We start from the raw sequence: 12,083 nt of genomic DNA, 5'->3' as shown, positions 1-12,083 counted from the left end.
AGAACATCAACATAAAACAGGTCGGAAGACATTTTGAAATGGCTCATTTTAATGACTCTGTGTTGACTTTTAATTTAATAGGCAATAACTTTGTACATTGTGCTCTTTCAGAATTAAAACTTTGAATGTTTTCATTCACTTAGAGCTGTGATAAACTGCAGGAAAGGTCATTTTTTATAAACCATATGGGTCAGAAAAGTATGTTTATGCAAGTTTATTTAATTTTAATATACATTTTAACATCTGAATTAATCATTAGTTTTTCAATAGTTCAACTTCAGTTAACTGTACATTATATATTTATTAATTAAAGCAAAACATGAGTTTTCCTAAAATTGTTGTGTACATGTGGTCTTTAGAACTTCTAATTCTAAAGCATGTATGTAACAAATACATATAAATATACTGAAATATACAGTATAGAGTTGAAGTCAAAATTATTACATTCCTGTGACTTTTTTTAATTGAATAAAAAATAAGTACTTCAATTGTAATTGTTAACACATTTTTAAACATAATAGTATTATTAAATAATTTCTAATAAATAATTTATTTTGTCTTTGCCATGTTGACAGTACGTAACTTTTTTGTAGTTAATCTACAAGGTACTAATCTTTTTAGGTACTGGTGGCAATTTAAAGGCTTAACTTTATCAGGTTAACTATGTTAGGTTAATTAGGCAAGTCATTGGACAACAGTGGTTTGATCTGTAGCCAAATGAAATAAAGAAATCTTAAGGGGGCTAATAATATAGACTTGGGAAATATTTGAAAAAAGTATCAACATTTCCATAGGAGGCTAGTTTTCCTAATGATTTGCTTTGACATGATACTTCTGGTGACGATAAAAAAACTCATGGAAGAAAAAAAAAACAGAAGCAAATTGCTATTCTTCCAAGAATGAACTATTTTTATTTTATTAATTTTAGCACAGTTGTCATCCATCCTCTTCCTGTTCCTTTTCTTTTGGCTTTTTCTTCATGTCCCTGCAGTGTGAAAGAAGCCTGGCTCAGTCAAATGAATCTTGGTCATCTTTAGGTTGCAGCTCAAATGCTCCATGTTGTCAGTCTGTCGACCCTGAGCTCCAGCTTTCAGTAAAGAGTTTGGGCCTTTATTCAGGGTTAGTGTTACACTTTTACACGGCTGTGGAAGAACACTTACATTGGATATGCACTTGCTGAGCTGCAGCTCCACACGGACTGGTTTGGATTGCTTCATTTCTTGAAACTTTAAAAGAGGTTTCTGGAATACAACTGCTGTAGCAGATTGTTGTTTTATTGGTAAGTCCACAGGCTGCTGTAGAAGTGGACTAGTATTGGACACAGAGGAAGAGAGGATGCTGGTGTATGGGACAGAACCTTTGGTTTGCGTTTCAGAGCTCTTGCTGCCTCTATTGGTTGATTTCCCTGTTTGTGTTGCTAAGGCAGAGTTTTTGTGGGTGGAGGTGCTTTTTGGGTAAAGGGTTGAGAAGGGCATGGCGGTTTTCTGTTTTTGTTTGGTTAATGTCATAGTCTCACTACTGTACAGCAACAGAAAGTCTTTTTGACTGCGTAAAGGTAGCAGGTTCAGTCCACAGCAAGACTTATTGAAGATTTCCAATGAAAGGTCTGAAATGAAAGGATGTGACATCTACATCAAGTGTTGTCACACCTCCTTTTAACATGTACGGTTGTGACAAATATGTTTTCACACCTTTCACACAATTGCATTATTCTTAGTAGCTGAAACATTAAGTTTATTTAAAACAACATTTCAAACTGCTGCGGATGCATTTAAACATATGTTCAACAAATGTTGTGCATTTAGAGCTGTTATTTATACAACAAAGAACTCACCCAGAGTTTCAGTGACCGTCTGTGGTATCACATCTTTTAATACTTCACAGTTAGTATGCAGGGCTGGGTTACAATTCATCTCTAGCAACCAAACCTGCACAAAACAAGCACATCACAGTCAAATGACTTCTCAGATTACTAAGATAAAAGGAACACTTTTCACATATGCAAACTTGAAGAGACCAGAATAAAAGCCTTTTGGAGTTATATTCTGAATGTCATAATCTTATCGAGTATATTTGAAGATTTGGTCCCTTTATAGACCTTTTTCTTGGAACGCAAAATTACCCATTATGCTTTGCGTGTATGCGCAAGGAGAATGCGAAAAACTTCCGGTCGGCAGCTGTTGCGTGTAAACAGTCACATTTGGACAGCTTTGAAACGATAGTTTTAATCTATTTTACCTGCTTTTAGCCTCTTTGAACTAATACTGTTATCAGCACCATTTCCTGGACTGATTATTTAAAGAAATGCGATCTAATAGGATGGAAAACAGCTGCTGTGAGGCATTTTTCCCCTCGTTGTCAGACGGCATCTTCTGCAGTTTAAATGAAGCCTTGTCATCGCTAAAGTCAACATTTTCCCTTTTTTTCAAATATATAACCAGCCCAAACAAATGTAATTCACCAAAATGTTTGACACACACACGTAGCCTGTACTGTGCCACTGACACACTGATTTAATAACTGTGACAAAGTGAAAATATAGGCGAGTGTCTTTTCAAAATGACCGAAAAACACAAACCGTGGTGAATACAACACACAAAATAAAACACAAACGGCTCACGATTAGAGTGAACAGCAAATCAGCCAGCAGAGAATCAATAACAGACTTTTATTGGTCATTTTTGTAAATTGCACGACTTTCATACCTGTTAAGTTTCATGCCAGTACTCTGGTTTGCTCTCTCTCTGTGTGTGCGTGTGTGTGTGTGTGTGCATGTGTGTGTTAAAGAGCTGCTGAGCTAACAGCTGACAGGCCAGGAACGCACACACACACACTGTATTTCTGACGGCAGACACGTTGTTACAGTCATATGTATATGCCTGTTTGTTTTGCTTGTGTGTGTGCGCTCTCTTTCTCTCCCTCTCTCGCTCGCTCGCTTGCTCCCTCCTCCTCTCTCTGTCAGTTCTCAGGTTCGCCCATTCCAGTATCCCATTCGTCCGTGAAGACGTCAATCTCAATTACACCTTGTGACGTCATCACCTTCACAACCAATCAGCACAGGAGCTCAAAGTTTAAAAGGGATGCGAGCGGGGAAGGTCGTTCTGCAGACCGGCGGGTGGCAACACTGAGTTGTGAATGAGACCAAGATGGGCGGAAGGGAAGTAGAATCCGGAAGTGAGTTGGATATGGAGGATGAATTAGATGGCGGGGAAGATGAAAGAAAAACAAGTAGCAAGTGGACTTTAGTAGAAAAGCGAAAAAGGAGAAAAGATTGGAGCCAGACTTCAGGAACAGAGAGTGAGAGAGAATGTCACCAGGTGAGCAAAATAAAGCAGGAGTATAAAATAATGGTGAAATTTTTGTCAGGGGACGCAAGTAATTTGAATCCTTTGAAACTGACAAAATCTTTAAAAGAAACAGTTGGAAACATAGAAAGTGCAAAAATGCTGAGAGATGGGAAAATGATCATTTTCTGTAAAGATAGCAAACAACAAAAAGTTGCTTTAGGGTTAAAGTCTATATTAGGACAAAAAGTCACTAGTCAAATAATGGGAGAAAAGAAATGGACGAGAGGAGTCATTACGGGAATACCAACAAATATAGCTGTAGAAACAATTAAGAAAAGCATTACGGGAGCAAAAGTGATAGATGCAAGGAGACTAAAAATAACCCGAAATAATGAGAGAAGTGACAGTCTGTCGATAATGATACACTTTGACGAGGAGAAACTGCCGGAAAGAGTGTATGTTGGATTAATGAGCTATGCAGTAAGACTGTTCATCCCCCCCCCGCTAAGGTGTTACAAGTGCCAAAAATTTGGACATGTTGCAGTAGTGTGCAAAGGAAAACAACGATGTGCAAAATGTGGAGGGGAACATGACTACGGAAAATGTGAAGAAGGTGTGAAACCAAAATGCTGTAATTGTGGGGGAGAACATAGCGCGGGATATGGAGGTTGTCAGGTGAGGAAAAGTGCTGTAAAAGTTCAGAATGTTAAGATCTCTGAAGGAATAACATATGCAGAAGCCATCAAGAAGGTTAAGACGGAAGAAAAGAAAGAAACAGAAGTTAAGGTTGTAGACACAAAAATGAGAAAAGAGTGTTTGGTTCAAGAAATAGATAATTCCATGAATATTCAAAATAAGATGGAATTTTTGACCTTTATGGTAGAAGTGGTAAATTGCTCGGCCCAAACTGAAAGTAGAACAGAAAGAACAAGAATAATTCTAAGAGCAGCGGAAAAGTACTTGAATGTTGTAGGAATAACAGTTAAACAGATAAATGAGAAACTAAAGACGAATGTAGCAATCTCTCAGTCATCATGTGGAGAAGTATAATGGTGTTTTTAATCTTGCAGTGGAATGCAAGAAGTCTGATATCAAATGGATTAGAATTTAAAAAACGGATAGATGATTTTAAGATAAAACCACATGTAATATGTGTACAAGAATCTTGGCTAAAACCCAATTTAAATTATGTGGTTCAAGGATACGAAATAGTAAGAAAAGATAGGAAAAAAGGAAATGGGGGAGGAGTGCTTACTTTAGTTAAGGCAGGGGTTGCATACAGGGAGATAAAAGTAAACGAGGAATATGAATCAATAGTAATAGATGTAAGGGCAGAAAATCGTAACATAAGAGTGATAAATTTCTACAACCCCTGTAAGAGATTGAATATCGATCTAACTAAAAATATAGGAATAGAGGGACATGATAACATAATATGGTGCGGAGATTTTAATGCACATAGTACCTTGTGGGGATGTGTAAATAATGATCAAAATGGGCAGGTAATAGAAGAAATATTAGATTCCAATGAGTTAGTATGTTTAAATGATGGAAAAATAACAAGAGTGGATGTATTAAGAGGAAGAAATTCAGTCATAGATTTAACAATAGTATCCAATAACTTAGCAAGGCAATGTGAATGGGAAGTCTTATATCATAGTACTTTAGGGAGTGATCATTATCCTATAAAATGTTCAATAGGGGTAGAAGTAGATGAATGTCATGAGGAGAAAATGACAAGATGGAGATTTAAAGGTGCTAATTGGGAAAAATTTAAAGAGATTTGTGAAAATAAAATGCTTAGTACAAAATTTAACTTTGAGGAAATAGAAGATACAAATAACAAAATTAATGCAGTTTTATGTAGTGCAGCACAAGAGGTTATAGGGAGAAATAAAGGGGGGAAAATTAAAAAGGCTGTACCATGGTGGACAGAAAAATGTAATGAGGTAATTAAAATCAGGAATAAAGCTTTAAAAAAAGTTAAAAAGACATACTCTTTTGACGACTTTATAAAGTATAGGAGAACCCAAGCAGAAGTAAGGAAGGTAATAAGGACAACAAAAAGAAATTATTGGAGAAAATTCTGTGATGAAATTGGCACAGATATAGATATAAATGATATGTGGAATATGATCAAGAAAATGGGTGGAAAGCAAATAAATAAAAATATTCCAGCTTTAATAAAAGAAGGTAAATACATAATGACCAATGAAGAAAAAGCAGAGGAGTTGGTAGAAGTATTTGTTAAGGTTCACAGTAATAATAACTTATCAGACAGTATGAGAATAAAAAGGGAACAAATCATAAAAGAAAATCCAAATGTATTAACACAAAAATTACCAACTGGGGACACATTGGATGCAGATTTTACTATACATGAACTGAAGCAGGTAATACAGAATTTAAAATGTACATCTCCAGGTAAAGATGAAATTTGTTATGAAATGATAAAACATCTTTCAGATACATCACTAATTAGACTTCTAAAGCTCTTCAATAAAATATGGGAAGTGGGAAAACTTCCTATGTCTTGGAAACATGGAGTGATAATTCCAATTGGAAAACCGGGCAAAGAGAATACAGTAGCAACAAATTATAGACCAATTGCGTTGACATCCAATTTATGTAAGATAATGGAGAAGTTAATAGTATCTCGGCTAAATTATGTGTTAGAAAGTAAAAATCTTTTAAATCATTATCAGAGTGGATTTAGAAAAGGACGAAGTACAATGGATCCAGTTTTATGTTTAGAATCTGAAATTAGGAAAGCAATGATGAATAAGGAGGTGTTAATAGGGATATTCTTCGATATCGAAAAGGCATATGATATGCTTTGGAAAGAAGGAGTATTAATTAAATTAGATAATGTGGGAATCAAAGGAAAAATGTACAATTGGATTATGGACTTTTTGTTTAACAGAACTATTCAGGTAAGGGTAGGAACAAGTTATTCTAGCATACATTCTATAGATAATGGGACCCCACAGGGTAGTGTATGCAGCCCGGTATTATTTAACATTATGATTAATGATATATTTGAAACGGTTGGACAAGATATAGGCAAGTCTTTATATGCAGATGACGGTGCTTTGTGGAAAAGGGGAAGAAACGTAGAATATGTTAAAGAAAAAATGCAAAAAGCAGTTAATGAAGTGGAAAATTGGGTAAATAAATGGAGCTTTAAACTGTCTGTAGAAAAAACCAAAGTGATGTGTTTCTCAAAAAAAAGGAAATCCCCAAATATCATAATAAATCTATATGGGCAAGAGTTAGAGCAGGTTCAAGAAATCAAGTTCCTAGGAGTATGGATAGACTCAAAACTTACATTTACAACCCATATAAAGAAAATACAAGATAAATGCAAAAAACGATTAAATATTCTAAGATGTTTGGCAGGAGTAGAGTGGGGTGCTACCAGAAATGCATTAAAAAGAATATACTGTGCTATGATAAGGCCAATTTTAGATTATGGCAGTATAGTATATTGCTCAGCATCTAAATCTCAGCTACAAAAAATTAGTGTTATTCAAAATCAAGCATTAAGAATAGGAAGTGGAGCATTTCGAACATCGCCCATTCCAGCGATTCAGGTGGAAATGGCAGAACAACCAATAAAGTATAGAACACTTAAGCTGAAAATGGCATATTGGAGCACTATAAGAGGGCATGCAGATACACACCCAGTAAAAGCAATAATCAAAAACTGTTGGGAACATGAATATAGCAAGAACAGGAGTTTCGGGTGGAATGCAGAATTGGAGGCCAGGAAATTAGGATTGGATCAAATAAAAATAGGACCTACATTAACTATACCAGATACACCTCACTGGATGTTTCAAGTGCCACAAGTTGATTTACAGATACACAGTATAATTAAGGATAAGAACAGGAGTCTGTCAAAAGATAATATAGTAAGACGATATCTAAAACAAAAATATTTAAATTATACACAAATATATACAGATGGGTCTAAAAATCCAGACAATGGTTATACAGCAGCAGCTCTATATATTCCTAACAATAAACAAAATGTTTCAGTGAGGTTAAGTAATCATATATCAGTTTTCTCAACAGAATTAATGGCAATATCAATGGCAATACAGTGGGTGGAACAAAATCAGCCATCAAGAGTAGTGGTGTGCTCTGATTCATACTCAGCACTACATTGTTTGAATATGGGGACCTCAGAAACACGACAGGATCTACTAAATGAAATATTTCAAAACATAAATAAAATAAACCAAATAGGAGTAACAGTAAAATTTTTATGGATCCCTGCTCATGTAGGAGTAGAAGGAAATGAAATAGTAGATAAGATGGCAAAAACAGCATTGGGGAAAGATGAGGTGGATATTGAGATCCCGCTATCTAAAACAGAAATAAAATATATTATAAATAAATCAGTAAATAATCTTTGGCAAGAGGACTGGGATTCAGAATCAAAAGGAAGACATCTGTATAATATACAAAATAAAGTGGGGAAAGAAAGGAAAGTATATGGGAACAGGAAGGAAGACACAGTCATATCCAGACTTCGTATAGGTCATTCCAATTTAAACAATTCACTATTCAAGATAGGGAAAAGGGAAACAGAATGCTGCAGACATTGTGGACAGATCGAAACCATAGAACATATATTAATCAAGTGCACAAAATATAGAAGAGAGAGGGACCAGTTTAAAATAAAACTAAGAGATTTGGACATGACAGACATTACAATCACTAACATTTTTAAAAATGCTCAGAAAGAAACAAAGGTATATGATTATCTGCTAAAATTCTTGAGGAGTACAGGTTTGTTTTACAGGATTTAATCGGAAAGAATTATATTTTGGTTATTTAGTTAGTTTTATTTAGATTTTTATTATGAATATTGTTTATTATTAATAATTTACTATGAAAGGGTTTAAAATAGGTATTTTTTATTTTATTTTATTTTATTATTATTTTTTTTTTTAGAGAATAAGTAATAAGCCTTCCACTCATTGAAGTCTCACACTCCAACACAGTAGGTGGCGGTAATGCACCTCAAGCTGGTTTGCCACCCGCCATTAAACGAAAAAGAAGAAGAAGAAGAAGAAGAAGGTCGTTCTGCTTTTGCTCTGCCTTGCTTGCGGTCTTTGCTTGCCTTTGTGTGTGTTTTTGACTTGTTGTTATGTGCTGTGATGTTGACGTGAACTTAGTTTTGATTTTGGTCTTGTTCTTGTGTTGATCGCTGTTACCGTCTTGGATGTGTATATGTGGCAATCCCCTAACGTCTGTCTTCAGCCTGACTAAACACACTAGTTTGGAAGTGAGCGCCACCGCTGTAAGTTTTCTCCGTATATTTGGTTAGAAGAGTAGATTAGTTTTAGCGTGAAAACGCTGAAGATGTTTTGTTTGTTTATTTTGTATTAGACAGTTTAGAAGGAAATTATTAGTTAGAATTAGGGTTTTTGTTATATTTCTTTCATTTATTTGGCGCCACTTAACTCTCGTTTCCCCCACCATCTTTAATCTATATTGATTGATTTATGTTGTGAGATCTTGTAAATAATACTTTATTACTTTTTGACTTCCTTTCACTATTGTAAATAAATTCACTTATTTTTGCAGTATTTTGGTTGTCGTGTTGATATTTTGCCACCAACTGACCACAAAATATTATCACCTTAAATGTTACCTTTTAAACCCTAGATACCAAAACTTAAAAGTCGTAACATTTAAATGGGGGCTCGTCCGGGATCTCTTTTTAATAAAAGAAACCTGAAATTGTGATAAGTTTTGTGTTTGTTGGTGGCAATTGGTGTTAGTTTGTGTATTGTACATAATAGATGTTTGCGGAAGGATATCTTGCTGTTTGTTTCGTGTAGTCTGTATCATGGAGGTTTTTAGTTTGGCGGAATTTATTACAAAACCAACCATAGAGCAGATTAATGTTTGTAGGAAGCAGGATTTATTACTGATTGCTGATCATTATCAGATTGTTGTTAACAAGCAGAGTCGTAAGGCAGAAATAAAAGGTAAGATACTGTTAAAGTTACATGAGAAAAGTGTTCTTCTTCTGTCAAATGTTGTGGAGGAGACTGGTGAAAATATTAGCCAGGATGACGTTGCTGTGGCGCATCTCAGTCCGGGTGCTGAGGATGATCCTAATGGTCAAGCTGATGTCGGCGCGGAGGTGAAGGCTGGCTTGCCAGTGTTTGATCCGTTCTCCCCTATTTCCTCTGGTTACAGAGATGATGCGCGACTGAAAGTCCGCTTAGCCCGTCTGCAGTACGAGGCACAAGAAAAAGCACATGCACGTCAGGCTGAAATAAACTTGCGTTTAGAAATACGCAAGCTAGAAATAGAGGCTGAAAAAGTGATCAAGCTGCAACAGCTAGATCTGGAGGCGATGAAGATTTCTTCTGGCTCAGCTGCGCAGCCCAATTCGGCTCCTGCCTCTGTGTCCTCTGATGTGGCCCCGCCTACTGATCCAGCTCCGACCGCATTTGACATAGGTAAGCACATTGCATTAGTCCCACCATTTAGAGAATCAGAAGTAGATTCTTATTTTTGTGCTTTTGAGCGGATAGCCATTTCTTTACGTTGGCCTAAAGAGGTTTGGTCACTATTGCTGCAGTGCAAGTTGTTTGGTAAAGCTCAAGAGGTTTGCTCTACTCTGTCAGTTGAGGATAGCTTGAAATATGAAAATGTCAAGTCTGCAATTTTGCGAGTTTATGAACTTGTTCCAGAAGCCTATAGACAGCGATTTAGAGCATGTAAGAAAACATCTGCTCAGACTTTTGTTGAATTCGCAAGAGAGAAAGGAATCTTGTTTGATAAGTGGTGTAGCGCTAGTAAGGTGGCTGATTTTAACTCACTGCGGGAACTGATGTTAATGGAAGAATTTAAAAATTGTTTGCCCGAGCGAGTTGTTGTTTATCTAAATGAACAGAAGGTGACTTCATTGTCGCAAGCAGCTGTTCTAGCAGACGAGTTCATTTTAACTCACAAGAATGTTTTTGCAACTGCACGTTCTGAGAAGTCCCAGCCTAATTCTTCACAAACCAGTAGACCAAAATCTAGCACAACTCGTGAAGAACGTGAGTGCTATTATTGCCACAAACAAGGTCATGTCATAGCCGATTGTTTGGTTTTAAAACGGAAACAGCAGCCGCAAGTGAAAAGTGTAGGGTTTTTAAAAACTCACACTGCTTTCAATGCATCTGATGATGACAAAATTGATGACAATTATAAACCTTTTATTCTGGAAGGATTTATTTCGTTGTCTGAAAATGGTGAGGATCAGATTAAGGTAAAAATCCTTAGGGACACTGGTGCTTTGCAATCTTTTATTGTTGCAGACAAGTTAAAGTTGTCAGATGACACTTTCTGTGGCTCCAGTGTGATTGTTCAGGGCATTGAGATGAATTGCATCAAAGCACCGCTACATCGTATACACTTGAAGAGTGATCTGTGTACAGGATTTGTGAGGGTGGCTGTGCGCCCATCACTTCCTGTAAAGGGCATAGATGTTATTCTTGGAAATGATCTGGCAGGAGGAAAAGTAATGCCGGTGTTAGAGGTAACAGAAAAACCAGATTTGTGTGCTCAATCGGATTTGACTGACGCTTACCCTGATGTTTTCCCTGCATGCGCAGTTACACGTGCACAGACACGCAAGTTGGGTAACGTAATTGAATTGGCTGATTCATTTTTCTCTCCTCTCCTAGCTGGTGAGAAAATTCCTGATTCTGAGACATCCAGAGAAAAACAAAACACACAAAATGTTGATGTAGTGACTGATACTGAAACGTTAAAGTTACCTGTATCACGAGAGAAAATAATGGTTGCTCAAAAAGAGGATAAATCTCTTGCACCTATTTTCGATTCAGCTGTCACAAAAGATGTGATAAAAGAAATGAAAAGGGGATTTTTCATTGACAGTGAGTTGCTGATGAGGAAATGGTGTACAAATCCAGGTAGTGATTTTGATTGGGATGCTGTTTATCAAATTGTTGTTCCATCTCCTTATCGTCAACACGTACTATATCTGGCGCATGACCATCAGCTAGCTGGCCATCTAGGAATCACAAAGACATACAACCGAATTTTGAAGCATTTCTTTTGGCCAGGTTTAAAAAAAGATGTGGTTAAATACTGTCGTGTTTGCCATACATGTCAGATTGTAGGAAAGCCGAACCAAGTGATTCCGCCTGCACCCTTGACTCCCATACCTGTTATTGGCGATCCTTTTGAACACATAATTGTGGACTGTGTGGGGCCGCTCCCTAAAACAAAATCTGGTAATCAGTTTTTACTAACTATAATGTGTGCCGCAACTAGGTTTCCAGAGGCTGTTCCCCTGAGAAAAATCACCGCACCTGTGATTGTTAAAGCTCTGATAAAATTCTTCTCTACATTTGGCCTGCCCAAAATCATTCAAAGCGATCAAGGTACGAATTTTCTATCGAAGCTTTTTAAGCAAATTTTACAATCACTCGACATCACCCATCGTGTTTCAAGCGCATATCATCCTGAGAGTCAGGGTGCGCTTGAACGCTTTCATCAGACACTCAAGTCCATGCTCCGCAAATACTGCCTGAGTACAGATAAGAACTGGGATGAAGGAGTCCCTTTGGTTTTATTTGCTGCGAGAGAAACAATTCAAGAATCGCTTGGATTTAGCCCAGCTCAGCTAGTGTTCTCTCACGAAATTAGAGGTCCGTTAAAAGTACTAAAAGAACGCATGTTGTCTGTTGAGACCAGTAAGAAAACTAACATATTAGATTATGTTAGTCAATTCCGTGATCGTTTACACTCCGCGTG

At 36.7% G+C, this 12,083-nt stretch overlaps 1 protein-coding gene across 11 annotated transcripts in view; it reads right to left on the bottom strand.

The window, feature by feature from the left end:
• Positions 1-882: 882 nt before the first annotated feature.
• The window catches only part of ttll10 (tubulin tyrosine ligase-like family, member 10), a 90,284-nt gene continuing 79,083 nt past the window's right edge, over positions 883-12,083 (bottom strand). For 8 of the 11 annotated variants that reach the window (XR_012398498.1, XR_012398501.1, XR_012398500.1 and 5 more), the window contains 2 exons: positions 1,835-1,928; positions 883-1,606 (listed from right to left, as the gene is read on the bottom strand). Coding sequence is in view for 5 of the 11 variants with exons in the window: in XM_073938990.1 (XP_073795091.1) it covers positions 978-1,606; positions 1,835-1,928 (723 nt within the window). In the remaining 6 variants the exon portion in view is untranslated. Of the gene's footprint in view, positions 1,607-1,834; positions 1,929-8,244; positions 10,807-10,890; positions 11,009-12,083 lie in introns of those variants that run through there. The other 3 variants (XM_073938992.1, XM_073938991.1, XR_012398503.1) reach the window with 2 other exon arrangements.

Source organism: Danio rerio, chromosome 23 (assembly GCF_049306965.1).
Source record: "Danio rerio strain Tuebingen ecotype United States chromosome 23, GRCz12tu, whole genome shotgun sequence".
NCBI lineage: Eukaryota > Metazoa > Chordata > Actinopteri > Cypriniformes > Danionidae > Danio > Danio rerio.
This window is presented reverse-complemented; position numbering and strand designations above follow the sequence as displayed.